The sequence below is a fragment of the Onychostruthus taczanowskii genome, unplaced genomic scaffold (genome assembly GCF_017590055.1).
Source record: "Onychostruthus taczanowskii isolate IOZ18803 unplaced genomic scaffold, ASM1759005v1 scaffold43, whole genome shotgun sequence".
NCBI lineage: Eukaryota > Metazoa > Chordata > Aves > Passeriformes > Passeridae > Onychostruthus > Onychostruthus taczanowskii.
Window position 1 is genome coordinate 4,543,017 of NW_024501792.1, and position 23,783 is coordinate 4,566,799.

General features: G+C 50.4%; 1 protein-coding gene across 3 annotated transcripts in view; it reads right to left on the reverse strand.

The window, feature by feature from the left end:
* Positions 1-23,783, reverse strand: part of LOC121340818 (protein CEPU-1) — a 356,426-nt gene that overhangs the window by 23,842 nt on the left and 308,801 nt on the right. For all 3 annotated transcript variants that reach the window (XM_041413820.1, XM_041413821.1, XM_041413819.1), the window contains one exon: positions 3,320-3,445. In XM_041413820.1, the coding sequence (XP_041269754.1) occupies positions 3,320-3,445 (126 nt within the window). The remainder of the gene's footprint in view (positions 1-3,319; positions 3,446-23,783) is intronic.

Genomic DNA, 23,783 nt, shown 5'->3' on the forward strand with positions numbered 1-23,783 from the left:
GCCAGATCTTGGTACCTCACAGCAGTCTCAGAGAGCTGAGTTTTGAAGCCCCAGTGCCTGGCAGCTCTGCTGGTACTTGTGATGCCAGCTGGAGCATCCAAGCCCAGGACAGAGCCTCAAAGCTGTTAAGCCTCCTCTGTTGAGGGAGAGGAAGCTGTGATTCCAGCAGCTTCACTTTTTTTCCACTTCAGTCTGTTCATCTGCATTAACAGGAGTTGCTGTGAGTTAATACAGCATTACTGGGAGGAGAAATAAAATAAGACAGAGAGAAGTGAGGCAGAGGGACAGAAGACAGACTGTATCACACCTTATTTGGGCTGGCCACAGGCTCACAGAACACTTCTCCAGAGCCAGCAGCCCGCTTTTGTTCATGCAGGAGGATGAGGATGGGCACAGGTAGGACCAAGGTCTGAGAGCTGATGGAGGCACCAACAAGGCCAGCATGCCTGCGTTTCACAAAATATGAAGCAGAAAACTCTCTTGCTCAGGTTCACCGAGCTCTTGAGTTATACCATGAATTTGGTCTCCTCATCCCAGCTGCAGGAACTCCTCCAGCCCCCAAACCAAAGAGAGCTTCCAAAATGGGCTTCACAACTGCTAGAACATGGCAACAGCTGCAGGCAGGCAAATTCAGCAGAGTTTACCAGCCCAAGCCACTGAATGCAAATTCATTGGAGCAGAGACAGAAGAGCTAAGCAGTCAGAGGAGCCTGGAGTGGCTGGCAAAGGGTCTCAAGTGAGATCAGTCACTGGTGAGCTGGGCTGCTCTCGGTGTGCATCCTCTGAAAGGCCTGCCCATGCACTCCCTGGTGAGCAAACACTCTTCTTTGCCCCATTTCCCACCAAGAGGTGCACTGCGTGCTCACAGGTGCCAAGGAAATCATAAAACCTGTGAAGTGCCTTTGCACAGAGCAGCACTCACCAGTGTCGGCTCGGGGACCGGTCCTTCAGCTCCTGGTGCGGCTGTGCCTGGCACACAAAGTGCTGGCACAGCCTGTCCCAAGCAGCACTGCTGAGAGCCACTTCCCCACCGCTGTGTGAACCTTTAAATTATGCACCAGCATTCTCTCAAACAATTCTCCCTCATCCCTTTTCTCCACCACTTCAAGAGAGATGGAGGAAGATGGTGAGAAGGAACAGGAGGCAGCTCACTCGAGACTTCCCATGGGATGAGTAGAACAACAACAAAAAGGGGCCAGCAGCAAGCTTTGGGTATTGCTTGCCCCTGGCACTCTGAATTAGAATGTATCCTACATCCCAGATCTGCTAAAGCACCTCTGCATTTTCTCTGGCTCTCATTTCAGTCCTCACACTTCTGATCTTCATCTTTGCTGTGTGTGGTGAATGCAAATTGGAGAAGTAGAGGTTCCCCTCAGTAGCTTGGCAGACCTAGAAACAGAGGAGCTGCCCATGGAGATGGGCAGCCATGGAAGTTGTCGTGGGCCACCTCTGGGCTCATCACCCTCCATCAGCAGGAGACCAGGCTCTGGTAAATCTCTGTGATCATTTGTTCCCTTTGAGTTTTGAAAGCAGAATGCCTAATCATGGCCAAAATCAGGAAAGAGCTGCTGCTGCAAATTACACAGCACCACAGGTAATTTCTGATTAGCTCACTCTTCCTCTCCTGGTGCATCCTCAGTTTCCATAGCAGCTAAGTCCTAAGTAAAATGGAAACATCTGGTTCAAGCGCATGTAAAGATTCCCTGGGGAAAAAAACCTGCTGGATGGCAGCAAACACAGAAAATAGCCCCTGTGAAAGACAGAGGCATCAGGAGCTGGGAGCCTGGTTAGGACAGGATGGATGGCATGTGGGAGAAGGCAGAAAGGGGCACATGAGTGGGAGACAAGGGTTCTGGGGAGCAGGAGGGGATGTAGGAAGGAGAGTGGGGCTGTAGGAAAACAAGATGCTTGTGAAAAACAGGTACTGAGGAGGCTGAGCAAAACAAAAATATGTTGTCAGGGTAGACAAGGGGAAGAGTAGGAAGAAGAGGCTTCAAGATGGGATCACATGGACTGCCTCAACCATAAATGCTGCCTGATGGTGACACACAGTGACAGCAACTTTGATTCCATAGAGAGACGCTCAGGGATGGGGAGGAGCACATGGATCCATGCACAGACCCTGACCAAAGCCACCAGCTCAGAAGCTGGACCACATACAGTGGATAAGCCAAGATATGCCCTGGGGGAATGGCTTGTAGAGACTCCTGTCAAGGGAAGGGGCTGAGATGCTGCCAACTCAGCTCACTCTGCCTGAGCTCAGCAGAGTGATGGATCTGGCCCAGCCGTTCGTGAGATGTCGCCAACTCAGCTCACTCTGCCTGAGCTCGGCAGTGATGGATCTGGCCCAGCCGTTCACTCCAGCACAGACAAATAGCAAAAAATCAATGGAGCTGCAGTGAGACACTGCAGCCCTCGTCAGGAGCTGAGCAGGGAGAGCAGCCACGGCGCCATCCGCCACTGCCGCCCCTGCGTCGGCTCCTTCGGCTGCCGGACAGCCTGACCAGGCTTCCCCCAGGAGAGCTTGAGGCAGTTGTCTGGAACAACAGCCCACGTTGGTAAAACCTCAGGGGAAACACGACTGTGAGGCGGAACTGAAGCGCGTAGACAGGATTAGAGGATCAGAGCCAGGCATTGCCGCTTGGCCGCACGGCTCATCCCACCCAGAGCTTCTGGATCTCACCCCCAGCTCACCCACGAGAACCTCGCAACCACCTGGGAATAACAGGGCAGCAAAATACAAAACAAGTGCCAAAAAGCAGCTGGGAAAGGGGGTTGAAATTATACGGTCCTGCACGCCTGGGAATTTGCTTCCCAGCAGTCACACCCACACAGTTCTACTGAGGGTTTGCTTACCAATTAACAAGGCCACCAATTAATGCTTCATGTGTTTTCCTGCTCATTTGCACTATTTACAATCCTCCTTTGAAGCAACCTGTAAGAATTGCCTGAAAAATTTTCAAAACATGGCCAGACAAGCACATTCAATGTGCAATGAGAGTGCCCCATGCAGGATCTCCATGATCCTTGTGTGTCCCTTCCAACAGAGAGTATTCCCTGATTCTATAAATCTCTAAGCACAACAACCCAAACCTGGCATCTACAGCCAGTCCTCCACAAGACTAAAACCATCAGCTCCTCTTCCAGACCAGCAGGATGGATGTTCCTCCACCAAAGTCACCAAGTCCTCTGTTGAGTCACATATTTTTGGTGCATCTCACCTTCTCCTGGCAACAGAATGAGCCACCGACCCCTCCCCAGCCACAAACAAAGAGTGCTGTGTCCTTTCCAAAATATTTCTGGTAATGTTTGGTTCTTACCTTTGGGTGAGATGTGTCTCCAGGTGATTGTTGGGTCTGGCCTGCCCGTGGCTATACAGGTGAGGCTGACGTTGCCGCCCTCGTTGATGGAGATGTCAGAAGAGATCTCGGTGATTTTTGGAGACACTGCAATGACGCAAAGAGGAGAAGGAAAATGAAACTGCTTCTGCTTCAACTCAAATCTTAGACTGTGGGTGAAGGAGGCTGAATTTCCATCCTCCCTCTGCTTTGACAATTTTTGCAGTTGCCCATCAGTCTCATCTGACTTGGCAGGAACAAACAGGGAAAAGAGGGGGCAGAGAAGACACAGCTGAAGTGGGAAGAAACTGTAGCCAGAGGGGATTCAGTCATTTTAGGGAGGCTCGAGAAACTCCTCCGTGGTGTGAGACAGTACTTCTTCCTACCCCACTTCCAGCATTCCTTGTGTTCTCCTAGCCATGACAAACCCTTCCCAGCAGAGCTGCATCTTCCTGAGGAAACACGAGTCACCCCTTCAAACTCCTGCAGCTTTTCATGGGGCTGTGCAGGCTTTCTGCCAGGCCCTTGTGAGCACAGGAGCACCAAGAGGAGCTGGGCATGAGGAGAGAGTCTGCTGAGGAGCCTCTAAGGTCCACCACCCTGCAAAGGGAGCGAAATTCTGCGGGGATGAAAGCCACCCCCTGCATTGGCACTGCCACCCAGAGCACGCAGGAGTCAGATACAGGGGGTGCAGGCCCCAGGAGGGGACACAGGTACAGGATGGGGGTGATGAGGAGAGGGCTGGGAAGGGATGAGGAGCAAGCAGGGAGCACTCAGCTCCTGCTGCTGCATGAGCAGAGGACATGATGTGGCTGCTAGGGACGGCTGGGAGATCTTCTGGTGGGGATGTAGGAGGGAAAACCATCAGCTGCTGTTATCAGCCTGCACCTGCAGAATATAATAAAGACTGTCATCTTCCTGGGTTTATTTCCAGACTTTCTCCAGAGCCTAACAGGCACTGGCACCCTGCTGCAGCACTTTGCAGGATCACCTGCACCTTCCACCCTTGCTGGGAGAGCCGGATTCATCACCCCACTTGGGGCTGCAGCCCAACACCCCAAATCCTGACTTGGACCCCACTCCTTACCCTCCCTTCCCTGCCTCTCCCCACCTCCCACACCTTCCTGGGCTGCGCCAAGCCGGAATGACTGCAATGGCCTTGCACGCAATGCCTCTGCTGTGCAGGTAAGTAATTTATTGATCCGTAAAGCACTCCAAGACGCTCTGGAAGGGATTATGTCATGCCAGTGCCGTGCAATAAAATAAAAAATGATGGATTTTTTGTGAACATGATGGTGATTTAGGGTTTGTAGTTGGAAGTGTAGTTAAAGTACATTTTAAGTGGAAATCAAGGTGGGTAATGAATTATTCTCTGTTTTGAAGGGCTTCTGGGAGTTCATTTTTTTGCTGCTCTGGGAATGATGGCTAATCTGCTAATCATGCACTGGAGAACAGCTCTGGATCAGCTGCTCCCAAGCAGAAGGGGCTCTGGGGCAGGACAATGGAGGGCACAAAGACAACACCTAAAAAATATTAATATGCTTCAGTGTCACTAAGAGGACAGCACATTCCTCATGGGACCACTCAGAGCTGGGAATGCTCTGCCCATGGCCAGGTCCATTGAGGAGATGCAATTAATTACAACGTCATTATGATTGCCCCACTGTGTTCCTGGTGAGGCTGGGACTGCCAGCCAGGAAATCCATGTGTGCTCTGAAAACACAGAGTGTATGGTCTCCACAACAAAAACAGGCCAAGGGGGTATTACATTGTCCCATTGTCATTTTGGAGAGGTGGGAAGAGCCAAGCGGAGGCGCAGTGATCGCCCACCTTTGCCTGGGAGCAGCAAGAGCTTCCAGGTCTAAGTCCCAGAAAAACGAAAGGAGTATCCATCATCTTGAATGTGCTGTTTGCTGCATCACAGAGGAACCTTTCTGATGTTTTTAACTGCTGAATCCACATCGACCCAATTCAGCTTATTTTGCAGAGGCTTTAAAAAAAGCAAGTCAGGCTTTACACTGCTGGTCTGGGACTGCACAGACGCATTTTCACCAGCCCAGGTGAGAGACAAAAATCAACTGACCAGGTTATAAAACATAATTAAAACAATTTAAACTTGAGTTTGATTGATAGGACAAAGGGGAATGCCTTAAGTTGAAAAGGGTTGATTTAGAACAGTTATAAGAAGGTTTTTACAGTGAGTGTCATGAGAGCCTGGCCAAGGTTGCCCTGAGAAGCTTTGGCTGCCCCATCCTTGGAACTGTTCAAGGCCAGGCTGGACAGGGCTTGGAGCAGCCTGGGAGCGGGGAAGGTGTCTCTGTCCAGGGCAGGGGATGGAACTAGAGGGTCTTTAAGGTCCCTTTCAACTCAAACCTTTCCATAATTCTATGAAAAGCAACTCAAACTGCACATGCAACAGGGGAGAAGTTCACCATACTCTGGGGCAAGCTCAGGACACTTTGAGGGAGACACAATTTACTGTGGCCCACCTGGAATGAGAGGAGGCAAGAACATCTGGGAAGCAAACCAGAGAAACATCACTGAAGCTGTTAACTAAGTCTGGAATTGTCTATGCAGTGGTACGATTTAACACGGTGGTTATTGTATGCTAATTAAATATTTGAATATTTTACTGCACAAACTATTCCAAATGCCTTTCTAGAGACACAACAGGTGTTTTGTAAGGCTTTTACCAGACTAGGGAGGGAAATCTTAATAAATAAATGATCCAAGCATATATTTATTATTATTTAACAGTCACTGGCACTTCCATTCCCTCTGCATTAAAGGACTTTCACCAGCACTTGGCATTTCTGCAGCAGTGGGGCAGAGGAGACATTTCCTCTGCCGAAAGCAGGACGCAGATGGAGCTGTGCCCCTTTGGGAATGAATAAATAAATAAAGCTAAGTAAATGCAGGCTTCCCAGGCGGGAACCCTCTCCTTGCGGGCAGTCCTTTTGTGTTCAGCATCTCTCTTGCTCGGAAGTGATTAAACATGGCAGTGTTGGCCAAGCTGCTCCGGTGACACTACACAGATTTCCCCACAGGCAGGCTGGTGCTTTATTGATACAACTCTTTCTTTTTTCCCCCCTCTGTCTTTGCCACAGTTCTGGGGAAAGTCTCTGGGTGCTCTCAGCTCCCACCAGGTGCCCAGGGCATGCCCCCAGCTCACCCCAACTTGGTGCACACAAGGAGCCCCCAGGACAGAAAGCAGCTTGCTTAAATATTTAACCAAAGCATATGGTGAGCTGCACGTTCGAGGGCGTTCAGGCAGGTGATAGATGTCTTTCCAGATCCAAGCATATGTGCCTGCCGACACACATCTATTCCCTGGCGCACAGACACCCTCCTGCCACTGGCACAGACGATATCCCTGCTCTGCTTTCACCTCCAAACACCCGCTCCTGAGCCAGCACAGGTGTGCAGCTCACAGATCCCATGCCTGCATTGCACAGCAGTGCTGCACACAGATCTTCACATTCTGGGAATGTGGTGGGGCTCCCCGGGCATTTCCGCCACCTCCTCTCACACGGCACCCACTGCAGTACTGAGGCCTTCCCTGATTATTCCTCCAGCTGCCTTTTACAGCTCATCCCAAACTGTATAAACATCACCAGCTTTGCCTCCTCGTTTGGGCCCTGCCACCTTCATTTCCATCAACATCAGCTCCCCACCCACCTTCCTGGCATGTACTGACTGTGCTGCTTGCCCGGGCTGTCCTCCCCCTGACCCCGTGCCCTCACCTCTGTCTCCTGACACCCCCCAGCCCAAATTTCAGCCACGCATCAGGCTGAGTAGAGGGTGCATCTGGAACAACCTCTCCACCTCAGACTGGCAAGGGGACTTCAAATCAAGTTGCCCATTCCTTCTTCAAGGAGCAATTGCATTTTTTTGCCTTAACCACCCCCTTTCTACCCAGTTTTGGGAGCCAAGCAAGTGGTGCAGAAAATACAGCTGCGACCTTTCCAGACCAGCAAATCCCTTCTGGTGTAGGAGTGAGGCAGAGCTGGTGCTTGCCCCAGCCAAGGGGTCTCAGCCCCTGGCACAGCCTAGGAGAGAGTGGCTGTCCTGGTAAGCCCAACCCTGCTTCCCTTTCATAAAACATGCAAACCTCCATCTTCCAGCACGAGCAACATCTGCTCTAGATCAAAGGAAACAACAAAGAACAACTATAAAAGTGTCTGGAAGAAAGAAAAAGAGGGAGAGTCAGACTTGCATTCTTCAGGCGATCTGTGATGTGCACTGGCAGCTTCCTGAGCATCAGCCTGATGCTGCTTCTGCTTCTCATAACAGCTTCTCACTGCTGTCACACTCAGACTTCCCTGTGTTTTACAGAGTTTGCTGCCACGAGTGCTGCCACTGGGATTGGGTGAGGGGGAGTCCTGGGTGTCCTATCCCTGCTCACAGCAATGCTGACTCAAACTGAGCCCACCCTCAGGCAACCGAGGGTCTGCCAAAGGCAGGGGCCCAACATCCAGCTCCAGGACTCCTCCAGGTTGTAACCAGAGCACTTTGTAGCTGCCAGGTCAGGAGAAGGTGCAGTGCTGGCTGCCACAGTGCCAGGCACCTCCATGGTGCCTCCTCCCTCTTTTGTGCTCCAAAGCTTTCTGCCTTTAGGGAGCAAATTGAGAGCCCTGTGCCTTCAATTACAGGTGTATTATAATGGGCTTTTAAATCAGTTTGTGCTGCTCTAACACAATTATAGTTAAGAGAAAAGCAGAGAAGGCTTTGTCTTTCTGTCATATCATACTTCCATCATTTCATCCTTCCTTCATATCATCCTTCCATCATATCAGGAGCTGTTTCGAGCCTGTCCAAAGTGTGAGGAAGGGCAGACACAGCCTCAGAGCCTGCTCAGTCACAAAGGTTTGTACACAAATCCCTTGTGGGTATCTGTCCTGTTTCCCAGGGCTGCCTGGACACTGGGTTGGCACCATCACCCCCTTCCTGTGTTCATCACAGCTTCACCAAGGGACTGATCCCCCTCTTCACAAACCTGGCAGCAGCCAAAGCCATGAAGAAAGAAGGCTGGAAACAAAGAGGACATACATAACGACCTTAATAAGCAATTAATAAATAACTAATGACAATTGCTCGTTCTAAAGCGAGGCGTAATGAGATGTGTCATACGGCACCGAAATGTGTCTAAATGATTTCCCAAATAGGTAACGGCTCCTGTTGCAGGGAAGCTTGGAGGACACGAGATTTTTTACGCCCGTCTCTGCAGCAGGTTATACAGCACAGCATCATAATAACTCAGAGGAGGAGGGGGAAACAAGACGTTCCCAATCATTCATTAGTAAAGTATTTGTGAACGCGGGTATAATTCACCGCATAAACAGCAGGGTTTCTGCAGACAAACTTTATAGCTAAGTGCCAAAAGGGAGCCCAATCTGATTCCACTTACGACAGCATAAATCAGCACTACTGCTGCAGTCAACAAGGGATACACCACAATAAACATGGCACAATAGGGCAGTGGGGGCTCAAGCACAAGGATTTTTCCCTGATTTCTGGATGAGTCCAGGTCACGAGCCTGGATCAAGAACAGCTCCCTATGGAGTCAGGGTGCTGCCTCAGTACACTCACTCCCCTGTTTTCAAGACTTTGAAGGGATCTGCATCATTTTTCCTAGCAAAAAAATGAAGGAAACACCTAACACCAAGACCCCTACCTGTGGGGAATCAAACCAGAGTTTCTTTGCATGGCTATTAATAAGCCGCTTTAAGAGGAGGCAGAATCCCTCCCTCAGGTTTGGGAGAGTTCTGTGCTCATGTTACAATGCCCGAAGGAAGATGTGGCACTGCTCTGGACTTCATCGCCTCCTTTAAAATGAGTCTAATGATGCTGAGTGAAAAGAAAACAAGAAGAAAGATATAAAAGCAAAGTTTTTCCATTATTATCCATGAAGAAATGCAGCCAAACAAGGATTGTTTGGCAGTTCAGCTCCCTGTCTAGACAGATCTCATTTTCAACTCCACACACGCTGCATGGATCTAGTTTCCAGTTTTTGCACCCCGAGCCACCTGGGATTCCCCCTGTAAGCCAAGCAACGCCTCATGAAAGGCAGAAAATTGAAGGATCTCGAATCCTTAAGACACCTGCATCATTTTTCTAGCATTATTGACACCTCTGCTCAAGGCACGACAGCCTCTCTCACAACTGCCTCCATGGTGACCATCAAAGTGACAGTGACTCTGTCACACCCTGCTCAGGGGATGCAGGGTCCCCAGCTCCTCTCATTCCACTGGGTACCAGTGAAGTCTCCATCAGACCCTTGGGAAAATCCCTGTGTGGGGAACAAGCCAGAGCGTGCTGACAGCACCCCAGAAAGTTTGAACACGACTTCTGGTTAATACAAAGCTTGTCAAACCCATCACCTCGAAATGCTGAATGTCTTTATTAGATTCCTTTATCTCCCCCCAAGATCGGAGGGACACAACGAGATGATTCTCAGCGGAGATGTCATCATCCAGAAACTAATTAAAGGCTGCGCGGGAAGTCGGGCCACGCACACTCTGGAGAACAAAACGCATTAGCAACCCGAGTCGGGGAAAATATTACAAGTGAACTTCAGATCAGAAAGGGCGAGCGAGGGATTTCACAGCAGCTCTCCTCTCCCCATCTTTCCTCACACTCATCCCTACACTCCCCCGTCCTCGATAGGTGACCCCAGCTTGGGGCTCATTAGGACCAGCCTGGGACCTGGGGGATGCAGGCCAACAGGGGATCCTTTCCTCCACCCTGGGAGAAAAGCATGATTTGTGAAATTTCCTTTATTTTTAATCATAGAAAAGCATCCTTTCTGCGGGTCAATAAGTGCAGAGAAGGATGGATGGATGCTGGCTCTGCCAGAGTGCTCCTGGCAAAACCCTCGGTCTCATTTGGTCTCATCTCTCCATCAATGTAATGACAAGAATTTCTCATCCTTGCAGGCTCATGAAAAAGACAACAACACATGAAATTTTAAGATACCCAAAACCTATGGCCACAGGAACCAGACATGGGGGCATTTCTCCATGGGAGCAGATGCACAGATCTAGTTTAGGACACATATCTCAAGTGGATGTACCTGCAAACAGCCCTTCCCAGCCAACCTGGAGTCTCCAATAGACAGCAAATATCCATGATATTACTCATTTGATCCATCAACACACACTGTCCTGCTAAATCCTGCACAAACCCCCAGCTCCTGTCCCACAACCAGCCAGAGTGGTCTGGCCCCCCCCTCCTGCTCCCCACTCTGCTGCTGGAGAGCAGGGGGGCTCTCCCTGTCTCCTCTGTCCATGCAGAGTGGGCATCACGCCAAGGGCTGAGCTTTGCCAAACTGCCCTGTGCCACTTCACTCCTCAAAAGGGACCTGACAGGAACAAAGGAGCTCAAACATCCTTTCCAAAGATAAATCAGATGCTCTAATGCAGCCTGCATCTCCAATGAATATAGGGCAGGTGTCTCTGAAGTGAAGCATTAGTTAAAATGATGCTCTTTAAATTACATTTCAGCTATTTCAGGCAGACAGGTTGTGTGTGGGTTGGGCTGGGTTTTTTTATGATCTATCTAGAGGCTTAAAAAGACACAGAGAGAAATAAATCTCCCTTCCATTAAAAACACACTATGCTCTTGCATATTTGTTCTTATCTCGGCACTCTCGCTCTCATGCTCCCTCTCCCAGGGCTGGAGCACAAAGTAAGTGTTTGTGATTACACTTCCACCCTGACACTCAGCTAATTCAAGGAGCTGCCAGCCCGTGCCCAGGCGGAGTTCACAGCTCGCCCACCCCCACAGGAGGATGAGCTGTGCTTCCCCAAATGCCTCGCTGGACCCAGTGCCTTTACTTCAAAAACCATTGAGATTTGGGTGTTAATGTGGAACCACACAAAAGTCCCAAGTTTTGACTGAGTTTATTTGGATCTTCTGAGTCTATCCATGCCCTTTTTGCCTCATTTATCTATTTACATCCCTCCATTGCCAGCAATGCCTGTCCCCAGGCAGCCCCTTCCCTCCCATCCTTCCTGAGCTCCAGGTGCCCCTCATGCTCCAGACAGGGCTTTTACTTCTGCTTGGGCTTCTTCCCATCTTTTTGTTTGACTCCAGTTAAAAATTAATGGATCAGGCAGGGAGCACAGCCCTGTTATTGTCTGATTAGTTGGTCTGGAGGCTGCTACTTATGCCCAGACTCTGTTTGTCTGGGAGAACAGAGTGGGAGAACAAAGCTCCTGAAGTGGGAGAACAAAGCTTGTGAAGTGGGAGGTCAGCAAGGTCCAGCAGTTCAGGTGAGGTGATCCATGTGCTGCCACTCCTCCCATCCCCATAGGAACACGTCTCTTGTGACTCATCCATCGCTCCAACGGCGGCAGGTTTACCTTCCCAAGGATGGCCCTGATCCATTCCTTACTCTTCTTAGTCATTTCTTTACATCCCCGGTTTTTCAGGCTCTCCTTCTTGGGCTCCAAGAGCCCCCCAGCTTTCTTCACCCCTCCCATGCAATATTTCTTGTTCCTCATCCTGTCCCAAGGCACATTCCTAGGCAAACTCACAACTTCCCCAAACCCAGGGCACCAACTCAAAGCTTGGCCAAAGGTGCCAGGAACAAGCAGGAGTGCAAATGATCCACAGTCTGTGGGATGATGCTCACTGTCCTTCCCAAACCTGCAAATGTGGTTTATCCCTATCGTCAAAACTCTGGGAGATAAGGGAGCGTTATTATTCCCGCTTCACGGATGGAGAAATGAGACCCAAAGATCAAATGGGACAGAAGTGCCTGTTCAGATCAACGCTCTGCAGCACCTGCCTCTCAGGCTCTGTGGAGCTTGGAAAACCATGTTAAAAAGGCACAGGGAGAGCAAGGTGACTGCCAGGGCAGGCATTTCCATTGGGCTGCATGGAATGAGAGCTCCACAGTTAAGAATCAGTCATCAGGCCACTGAGACACAGCTGTGTATCCCTGTACATAGAGGGGCAATTAAAATTCCAATTGCCAATTTCAACCCAACCAAGGAACATTTGAGAGAGCTAAAAGCAAAGGAAAAGGAGGGAGCGATGGTCCCAGAAGGGAAGGATATTGATGCGCCTGGAGAGCGCGGGGGCTGCTCTCCTTTCCCATTAGGACTGCTCCTTCATTTCCTGTTCCTCCTAAACAAAGCCCTCGAGCCTTCTTCTCGGCCACACTCATGCCTCCGAGAATGCCAGAAAAGCCACAGGGAATTATCCCCGCCAGAGCATCCTTAATTTCCCTATTTGTCTTCCTAATGCCCAGCCTCATCACCAGCACCATCTATTCCCCATGTGCTCCTACTTTACATGGATGGACTATTTTTACCCCATTCTTCCTATGCCTCTTTTTCCTCCCATTTAATCATTTTGGAGGCTTTTTATCCACACTTTCCTTTCCTTTCTTTCCTCTTTCCCTTTCATTTTTAATACCTGTGGTTCTCCGATTCAAAATCATTACTGTTTTTAACTTGACTCGAGCCTCTTAATTAAGTTACTTTCCATTATTTTTTATCTAGTCCATTTGTCTACATCCCCCGCACCCTCCCTAATTCTCCCTTTCCTCCCCAAGGCAGGCTGGGTATGAAATCTTACATTTCCATTTGGCTAACAATCACTTTGAATTTTTAAATGCTATTAAATTGGATCACACCAGTCACTGGACTGGAGTTGTCGAGCTGTGATATTTACTCGCGCCAGTCAAAGGGAAATGAAATTGTGGCGGCGCGGGGGGGAGGCGATGGGGGAGCCCAGATTTATTCTGCCCGCGGTCCTCGCAAACAGGCACAATCCCCTCGGATTTCTGAGCGAGTTCAAAGGAAACTCTCACGCTCAACCATGAATGTATTGTAATGTCTTTAATAAATCAATTACTTGTTGGCAGGGAAGTGTCACTGCATCTCCAATCCTTGTAATCACCTCAGCCTTGCTGTGTTTTAACTGCGGAAAGCCCACGGAGGTAGACGGGGAGCCAGGAGCGCTGTCAGCGTAGGGCAAAGCACAGAAAGCACCACTTTGTCTTGCCAGGAAAGGCCAAAATGTGCAGAAAGGATTTGCATCATGTAAAAACACACACACACACATACACACACACACACAAACACACAGAGTGACCCCCAGCTCCAGGATGAGGACACCACAGTGCTGGAGGGACTGTGTGGGGCTCATCCTTGCCAGGGCAGCTCCTGGGATGCAGAAGCTTGGAAGGAATGACCACAGCAGGCTCCTGGGAAATGCCTATCTCAGGAAATCAGCCTGTGGTGATGGGAGCAGCCCCTGTTCCTTCCTGCCCAGTGCTGAGCAGGGATATATTGCAAAGCAGCATTTTCCCACTGGCCCAAGAGACAGACAACCTTTTGCTGCACTAATTCAGACCCTGGGTTTTGTGCTTCTGCTTCAGGAGGCTACCATATTTCAATTTACTAAAAGAGGCCTTTTCCACTCAAAAATTTGCTAAAGGAAGAGAGATTTGATTACAAAGCAGCCCCGGCCAAATCCAACCCCTCCTCCTCTCTCTGTGCCGACAACATCCTCCCCTCTACAACAACAATCATCTGAGCACAAACAGACAACAGAGCTTTTCAGAAAGTAATGAACTCCGGTCGGAGCCAAGGCAGGAAAGGTTTAATGTTCAGCGCAGAAAGCTTGGCGAGGCCATCAATTATATAGCCCTGCTGCTGAAGGAGCAAAAAAAAAAGAGTATTTCAGAGAGACTCGGCCAAAAAGAAAAGATAGGGAAGAAAATCACTGTGAGAGAGATTTAATTTCACAAGCAGGGAGAAGTGTTTGCAAAAGAGGAAGAGGATCAAAGGCTGAAGCTCTTGGGCTGGCTGCGAGGAGGAGGGATTACAAGGACAGCAAACCATGGAGGAGACATCTCTGTTGATGCCTTGTGTCAATGCTGGGCCAGGCAAGCAGAGCTTGGGGCACAAACTGGGGAGTCTGGCTGTGGGGGTCCAGTGGGCAGGAGACTTGGGCAGAGAGGAGGGTGGATTGTGACCTGTTCATCTTATCTCACACAGGACAGTAAAGCAGCACAGGGACTGTGGCTTCTCCTGCCTCATCCCAAATCCTACCCAGGAAATTATACAAGATGCCAAAAAGGAGAGCTGAAATCTTCTGGGCATCTCTACTACTGGGACCAGTAAGCCAGAAATGAAAAAGCACAGAATCCCAGAATGGTTTGGGTTGAAAGGGACCTTAAAGATCATCTCATTCCCACTCCCTGCCATGGGCAGGGACATCTTCCACTATCCCAGGGTGCTCCAAGCCCCATCCAACCTGGCCTTGGACACTTCCAGGGATGGGACAGCCACAGCTGCTCTGGGCACCCAGTGCCAGGGCCTCAGCACCCTCACAGGGCACAATTCCCTCTGTGTGAGAATATGGATCCACCTAAAAGATGAATACCTCCCCACCCTGTCCCCTTATACAGTGGGGCCATGCTGATCCCTTCCAGGAATCCACTCATTGACTAAGGAACAAATTCACCTCCTTTCTGGAGGACAAAGGGGTTTTACTACTGTCTCACATGACATGGAAAACCCAAACCAGAAATATTTCAAGACCACATTTCAATATCTTATTTGAACAAACACATTTCCACTTTTTCCATTTTTACAAAGATCCTTGCCTTTTCGTTTTCTGCTTCCTGCTTCTCCTTGTCTCTCTTTTTCTTATCTCTTTCTTCTCCATTGCATCACCAGAACAGAAAGGAAAACAAAATTGCATCTCTCCCCATGTTTCAATGCAACTCCTTTTTCCCATTTTCCCCCTCTCCTTCAAAACCCAAGCAAGAACAGTGTGAAAAAAACCACACTTTCCACCCAGTTTCCCCCTTTATTCTCCCAGTGACCTCCCCCCAGCCTGTCTTCAAGCCTGGAGATATTTGCTGGAGTTTCTCTAGCCCTCGGTGGTGGCAAGGCTGGGCAGCTTTTTGGCAGCTGTTCCCTTGGCCTCTCCTTTATCTCCAGCATTGTGTTCACATCTGTTTCCCCCTCTGCCTCTTTCCCTGCTGCTGGGAGTCTGCTTTTAAATCACTGCTCAGCACAGCAGCTGCCAGGCACAGGTTCCATGCCCCGTTTGGATGGGGGATCCAAAAGCCGTTTGCAAACCTCAGTCTGCCTTTTTTCTTCTCTAATTTTCTTAATTTTTTTTAAATCCTCCTGAACCTGCCAGTGCTGCCACACTGCTTTCCCCTCCTCCCTTTGGCAGAGGAGCTCTCTTGGCTCTGGAAGTATGTTCAGACACCTGGTTGCTGGCAGCATGGGGTTTGGCAGCAGCTGGCAGCATGCAGCTCTCCGATATGGAATGGGAGGAGAGCAGGGATCTCAGTGGGGGTCAGAGCTACCCACCGTGGCTATCAGGGATGTGCTGGTGGCCACTTGCACTGCTCCTGTTGGTGGTGGCTTTCTACCATGCACATTCATCTGGCTTTGCCTGCAGCTTTGGCCAAGGACATTTTTTGGTTTTGCTGAGGATTTGTAGGGTAAAATAACACAGATTTGTGCAGCATCGCTCAGGAGCTGGGAACGCATTTAGGACAAGGCACTGCCATCTGTGGCTCCCGTCCTCGGCAGAGTCCTGCTCCCAAGCAGGGCAATTTTGGCAGAGCAAGGCAGCAAACCCTAGGGAGCAGAGCCAGGCACGTGGAAGGCTGGATGCCTCACTGCCACCCTGCCCACGCAGTGGCTCCAGGCTAAATTCCCATTCCAGATTGCAATTTCTCTGTGCTACCAAAAAAAGAGAGGGCTATATCCTTCTGGCAGCCAGTAATGCACAAAATTCCCCGAAAAAACTTGGTTGACTCCTCTCCAACCTCCTTTCACTCAAGGTCTGTGCAGGATTGCAGGCCAGGATCCCCATGGATGTCACCTTCATGGCAAAGACTACAACAAACAGACAAAAATCCCTTGGGAAGAGCCCTTTGCTTCATCCTCTGACTCCCCAAGCCTCTGCAACAGGTTTTTGCTTCTGGACTTGCCTCGGGAGAGACTGGCCAGAAAAATCAGTTCTAAAGGCCAAAAAGAAGAGCCAGATTAAAGTATCAACTCTGAATTTATGCTCAGGACTTAAGGTTTAATAATGCAACAGAAAATCAATATTTAATAAAGCAAATGATGGAGAAAAACAGTGAATGGGAGATGAGCTGCTGCTCATGTTTTCAAACATGTAATCCCCAGAGGAGCAGGGTTGGCAGGATGGATGTGGAACCAGATTGCCACAAAGAGCTGGCACACAGGATGCCCCAGGTCCCAGTGATTCCAGCTCCGGTGTCAAGGGGAGCTCACAGGTCTTTTATTAAAGGACAAACAAGGAATTACTGCGGTGGTCAGAATCCAAACACTCATGGAGAGAGATCAAATGCTGAGGCACGAGGGGAGCCAAGCAGCTGCTGCACTGAGCAGGCCTTGACTGGGGCTGGGCTGGAGGAACACAGGCAAGAACAACACCCCCAGATTCAGGTGCCAAAGAGCTGTCTGAGGATGGAGATCTGAGAAGCTGGGAGGGAGCACAGGGGCTAAAAGCAGAGGGAAAACTCCTGCCTGCTGAGCAGGAGAGGAGCTGGATAGTTCAGGTGGGCAAGTGGGCAATTGGGGCACTAAGCATGACTGGCAGGTGGGGTCGCACAGCAAATGTGCATCCCTGAGCACAGCAAACACATATCCTGGGCATGGCAGGAGTGCATCCCAGGGAATGGCAAACCTGCATCCCTGGGCAAAGCAAACCTGCATCCCTGGGCACAAACCACACATCCCTGGGCAAAGCAAACCTGCATCCCTGGGCACAAACCACACATCCCTGGGCAAAGCAAACCTGCATCCCTGGGCACAAACCACACATTCCTGGGAATGGCAAACCTGCATCCCTGGGCACAAACCACACATCCCTGGGCAAAGCAAACCTGCATCCCTGAGCATGGCAGGAGTGCATCTCTGGGCATGACAACTGTGCCTCCCTGGGCACAGCAAACAGATATCCCTGGGGACAGCAAGAGTGCATCCCTGAGCATGGCAAACCTGCATCCCTGGGCACAACAAACCTGCATCTCTTGGCAGAAAGTGCACATTCCTTCTGCACAGCAAGAGCTCATACCCAGGCAAAACAATCATGAATCACCAAACAGAGAAAGTGTGCATCCCTGGGCATGACAAGCATAAATCCTTGGGCACATCCCTCTGACATAAGCACACAGCCCTGGGCATGGCAAGCATGCATCCCAAGGTGTGCTGAGTCCGGGCAGGATGAGGGGAGCTCTGGGAAGCTCAGGACAGATCAGCAGCTCTACCTCCCTCCCCTGGAGGCTGGAGAAAACTGCAGCGAGCCCCTGCATGGCACATAGATGTCACCTGCGCCTTGTCCCCCCCACTGCCTTTCCAGCCCTGATACAATGCTGCCAGCCGGGAAAGGAGGAATTTTGCCCATACCCATGCCAGCGGTGGCAGGTGCTTCCTGGGGTACATGGCTTAGGGTGCACAAAGATCTGTGACCCACCTCACAAAGCCTGGGGACTCTGGATAAATCCTCTAGGCAAAGGAGACTCTCACTTGTGCAGGAATCAGTGCCCTTGGATGAAACCCCTCCTCTGGCACACTGCGTGTGCCGGGTTGTCTGCCTGGCCCTGCAGCACGGCAGTAATTTGTAGCTTGTGCTGGGATCCTTCACATTGAAAGATGACATATAAATATAAAACGTTATCACTCCATAACAGCCACATGCTATAAAATGCCAGGCAGAAGGATCTGGAACTAGATGGAGGCAGTGCTTTAAATCCTTCCCTGCAGAGTTACTGCTGCTAAAACAACAGACCTGCTCCAAAGAGCTCCAGCAACGGAAGGAGAAGAGGACAGACCCCGATAAAAACACCACAATTGAGGAATTAGATGAATAAGTGATGGGATTACAGCATGACCTCCCCATGTTGACAGCCCCAGGGTAGCAGTAGCACCGGCGCACCGGTGACGTCTCCTCCCATTCATCCCCTGCTGTGATTTTCCGCGGATGCTCCGTGTTCCTGTAGTAGCAACAAAGCGCCGGTACCAGCGTTACACTACAGCGGGCTGACTCCGCTCCCGCGGTTACGATAACAATGCTGTTACTGTAGTAACATTACAGAGCCGGGGTCTCACTGTTCTACCCTTAATTTTATTGTCGTAAGATTAAATTGCAATAATGTTATTGAGCTGCCATTAGTGTTGCCATGGCAACAATAACATTAAGGTAGCGATATCGCATTACAGTGGTCCAACCGTTCCACCACAAATATTTTAATGTAGTAAAACAAAAGAGATTACTGCAGTAACATTAAACTGCAGTGACCTCATTAAACCCCCACCGGCTTTATCACAGCACTCTTCTGGAAACCGCACGCGGCAGTGGGAGTACCCTACGCACATCCTGGGTGCTGCTGTGCCACCCCTTTGGCTGGTAAACCCACGGGGAAGAAAGGGGACTTGCTGCACCTCTGGAGAGCCACACAAAGCTCCAGTCCTCCCTGCCTGGAGAGCTGCTGGCACCGCGTGCCGCTGGCCTCACGGATTCACCCACTCCGCAGAAGGGATTAGCGGAGTCACTCTTGAATGGCTCTGGGTGAGGCGAGTGACCTCTTCCTGAAAGCCTTTGGAGAGGTTGGGTGAACGGGGCTGCTGGGAGCTCGCGTGCTCAGAAAGGCTCAAAGAGGAGCAGACTCTTGTTTTCTAGAAGAGGGGTGATGCGAGGGTGACCTCCACAGCTCTGAGGGAGTAGCAGAGAGAGTTCCACTGAGCTCTCCTAGCTGCCACAAAAGTGCACACAGCTGAGCCAGGAAGGATGGAAATAGTGAGCCACAGGGATGTCAGAGGTGGGAATGCCCCCAGCACTGAGGCATGGGGACATCTGGAATGGACCATAAAAGAACTCTGTCAGTGCTGCTTGATGGAACCCAGTGACAAACAGGACGAGAGCATTAGCACTTCACTGGGGACACAAACAGGAATTAGCCACAGCCTGGGTGTACACGAGAAAGAAAAACAGGAAGGAAATTAAACCGGTCTGCATGTCCTGTGAATCACTGGATCTTCCTTCTCCTCTGCTCCTGCCAATTATTTCTCCTTTGGAACAGGATACATCTTCCCATGACTCTGGCAGTGCCTGGCCCACTTCATCACTGGGGTAACAGGCAAGCCTGGAGGGGAATGGTTTGAAATTGAAAAAGTTTGATTTAGAGTAGATAAAAGGAAGACATTTTTTAAAATGAAGGTGGTGGGGTGCTGGGCAAGGTTCCCCAGAGAAGCTGTGGCTGCCCCACTCCTGGAAATGTCCAAGGCCAGGTTGGACAGGACTTGGAGCACCCTGGGATAGTGGAAGGTGTCTCTGCCTGTGGCAGGGGATGGAACTAGGGGGTCCTTAAACTCCCTTCCTACCCAAAGCACTTCAGGATTCTATGACTTCCCTTCATCCCAAACTCCCTTTTACTAAGTTGCCCTTCTTCTAACTCAAGCACTGTTTACCTCTCCATCCCTCCCTCCCTTTACACCAGCGGGCTCATCCACAAGCTCCAGGAAGGAGCAGCATGGTGGGACACACCCGCAGTGGGAGGCAGCGTGCCTGGCTCCTTCCAGCAGCAGCAGGGACATGAAACTGGGGCAGCCTGAAGCTGCAGCAAGGGCAGAATGTGAACCCAGAGCAAACTCTTCCACAGTACAGACTCTGGAGTCTCTTTTCCCTCCCTGCTCCCACCCCACGATATAATTGCTAATTAATAATAACGTTTAGCTCTCAGATAGCGCGTTCCATCTTCAAAGACCTCTGTCGACATTAATGAATTAATCCTCATCAACCCCCCTGTGAAGTAGGTGACAATTATTATCTCTGCCTCACAGATGTTAAACTGATTTGCAAAGAGGTCGAGTGACTTTGGGGAGGCTGGGGGGAGCCTGGCCGGGTACAAGGCCACTCCACAGGGGAGCATGGACAAGCACATCCCAGAGAAGCAAGGGCTGGGATCCAAGGGTGTGGGGAGATGGAGAGATCTAGGGGCAGTAGTGGATGTGGGACCTGCAGAGATGCTTCCCGAGGGCAGAGCAAAACGAGGATAAAGAGCCAAAAACTAGGCCAGTGCATGAGAGTGTGTGGGAGACCTTCAGTCCTCCACAACAGCCCTGATACAAAAGGCAAGGATGCTTTGACAGAGGGACGGTGATTAGCAACAAAAGAGAGCTGGGGAAGGAACACATCAGTCAAAGGAGCCGAGAGCACAGGGGAAGCGAGGGAGGATTTCCATTTTGTGCCACTGGTTTCCTCCCCTTCACTGCTTTGGGGAGCTCTCCCAGCTCCCCCATGCCTTTTAGAAGTTATTATCTAAACCTGCTTTTGCTTCTAGAAGGAATAGCTGCCCCCACGGGGGAAATGTGTGGACACACCAGTAAATCCATGTCAGAAGCAGGGGGAGCATCTTACCCGGTGTGAAACTCCATCCCACGGCTTCAAACGTGACCAACGTCTGCACATCCTCTGCCACTGGTGGGCAAATCTGTTTTCCCTCCTTGCTCCCAGAACAGGGCATGTGCAATGCAGGCATTGGTGGCATCAACCTCACAGGTAAGGTGAGGATGACTACAGGGACTGAGCCTTCCTCTCAGCAAAGGCATTTCCCAGGCACCCAGGCAGCAAAACAGCAAAAAAAAGTTCTCCTTGATGTCCCATGAGTGAAAGGGGCTTGTGGCATCAAAGGAAAATTAATTGGGCAGATTTTGGTGGTTGAAACAAAGCCGCCTCAGGCACCACAGCCCCACTGGTGGCTTTATCTCGCTGGCACAGACCTTGGCAGCGCTGCTCCCTGTGTGGGGACAGGTGCCACCAGCACTGCCTCCTCTGCCCCCTGCCACCTGTGTCCACAGCCCCCCGACTCTGCCTAGCAGGTAATTAACTCCCAGACAAAGGCAGGGATTTGAAGATTAACCTGGGCTCCAGAAGGAGTGGGGAAAACTCATTTACACCAAACAAAAGGGGAGGGGTGATTAGTTTCTCCAGTGACAACAGCAAGAGCCAGATAGGGCCAGGGAAAGTGATAAAGAAGCAGGGAAAGCGCTAATATCCCCCCCCAGTCGCCTGCTTTTGCCTTTTTTTTTTCCTTCTTCTTTCTTTCTTTTTAAGCACTAAAATTCCACCATTTTCTATCATGCAAATTCGTGTGCCTAAGTGAGATTAAACTCTGGCAGGCTCCGTGCCTCCTTCCCCAAGTCCATTTCCCACACTGAGATAAGGCCAACTTCCCTTAATGCATCTTACAAGGCAGTGGGAGTGTTTTGCAGGCACGCATTGGAGACGGCTTATTATCAATACAAATAACAGCTTTCCAGATAGCGTCCTTCTCCTCCTACCTCGCCTCTCTCCTTTAAACCCAGGAACCCAGAGAATGGCTTAAATAGCTGAAATGTCCTGCAGGGAGCAGGGAGAAAGGGGAGGCTGTGTCTGAGACGCTGCTGCAAGAAACAGGACTTGCTGAGGAAACCAGAGTGGGATACAGGAGAGGAGAGGAAGGAAAAGCATCACTCCTCAGAGGTCAGTGGGACTTAAATCCTGTTTCTCACTCTGGGTTTCTGCCGCACTCCAAGTTCACAGCTTGCCTATTGCAAGTGGGGCTTCCTTGGATTTTGTTTCTTTGGGATTTACTCCCAAAAACATCTCACCCTCCCCAAGGTCCAAGGCAGACTCCTGCAAACACAGGCAGTGCTGCTTTTTGGTGCTTTGTCTGGTCTCATGGCAAGTCCTCCTAAGCAGGAATGAGTATTGAAGGAGTGGCAGCACCTTCCAGACCCTGCAGATGACAGGGATGCTCCCTGAGCTGCTCATTTTAGTTCTGTCTGTAATCTGGGTGCATTTGCTCAGGAGGAATCCAGGTGCTAAGAACTTCCTTGTGCCTTTGGCAGCTCTGTTGTTGGCTGACATGAGCTTGGCACCATCAGCCTGACCCCATTTAGAGCAGTCCCCAAAATAGCAGGTCTGAACTTTGGTGCATTCGGTGCCAAGGGTCTCTGTCTCATTCCTGAGCTCATTTGTCCCACATTAGCACAGAGGCACCGACCTGCTATTCCTGGATCAGCAGCAATCACCTTTTCCCTTTTGTACCAGGATTTCAAGACTGACAAGTGTTTCTGAAAGCCTGGCCAATGAGGAAAAGTGGGAAAAACAGAGCTTGGATGGTTTCAGAAAGAAGGCGGCTAAGGGGCACCAGGATAACAACCTTCTCAAAAGCAAAAGGTTATTACAGAGGACACTGATCAATTGTTCCCCACATCCACTGGGAATAGGCTGAGAAAAACTCCACTTCATTTGCAACAAAGAAGGTTTAAGTTAGATATTAGCTATACATTTTCTAATTAAAAAGGTAGCAAAGCAGTAGAATAGATTGTCTGGGGAGAATGAAGAACCTGCTTTGTTAAAGATTTTCAAGAATAGCTTTCACATGTGCTTGGCAGCGAGGTCTCTGCCTGGTTGCAGGGGGACGGGATAAATTAGCTCTTGAGGTGCCTTTTCCCCACCTATTTTGGGATCTTGGCCATCCAATAGAACCAACCTAGAAATAAATGTGCAGCTCACCCCTCGCTGCAGTGTGGGCATCCTTAGTTCCTTGTGTTTCTACCTCATATTCTCTTTGGTGATTATTCCTGACCCTCGTACCCTGAAGGAATATCCTTCTCCCACCCCTACCCTTCTCCTGTGTTTTGCTCTCCCCCCTCCCATAGCTCTGCTCCCCTCCATCAGCCCTTGGTGAAAACCACAGATGCCCTCCATCCACAGCTGTTTCCCAGAGATATCCCCTAAACCTGGGAGGAGCAGGGATGCAGGCATGGGCTCAGAGTGTCTGGGCCTGGCTGATATGCACCCATCCTGCTTGCCTGGGGGAGCAGCAGGCTGCTGCAGTCCTGGCTGCAACGGGGAGAGCTCCTTGCCCCCCCCCAGCAGCCAGTCCCTTTGGAGAGCACAGCCTGCCCCGGGGCACAATTTAATTGCATCCTGAGAGGCTGGAGTGCTCCTACCTCCAGAGCTGTGCCCCCAGGCCCTTTCCTGGTGCAGCAAGGGGAAACTCAGGACCAGCTTAGAGCAGCCTGCAGCACACCTTCCTCTTCCTGGCTAAACCTGTTAACAAGGAGACACCCCCTTTCCCACTTCCTCGAATCACCTCTCCTTTCCTATCAAGCTGCAGAAAGGGGCAAAACGTCCCAGGGCCATGTGCTGAACTTGGCACATCCCTGAAATCCAGTGCTGAGCAACCCTGCTTTCCTAGGAGGGGGAATAAGCACCACTTCCACCAAGCTGAATGTTGTTTTGGACAGGATTATTCCAGAATACATATTTATAGGGCCCATTTTCCAAGGCAGGAGAGTTAATCCTGGCACCACAGCCCAATTTTCATCGAGGTCATTAAGGCAGGTTTCCCTTTAATTGGACATGATAATTCACTTTCATGTCCTGC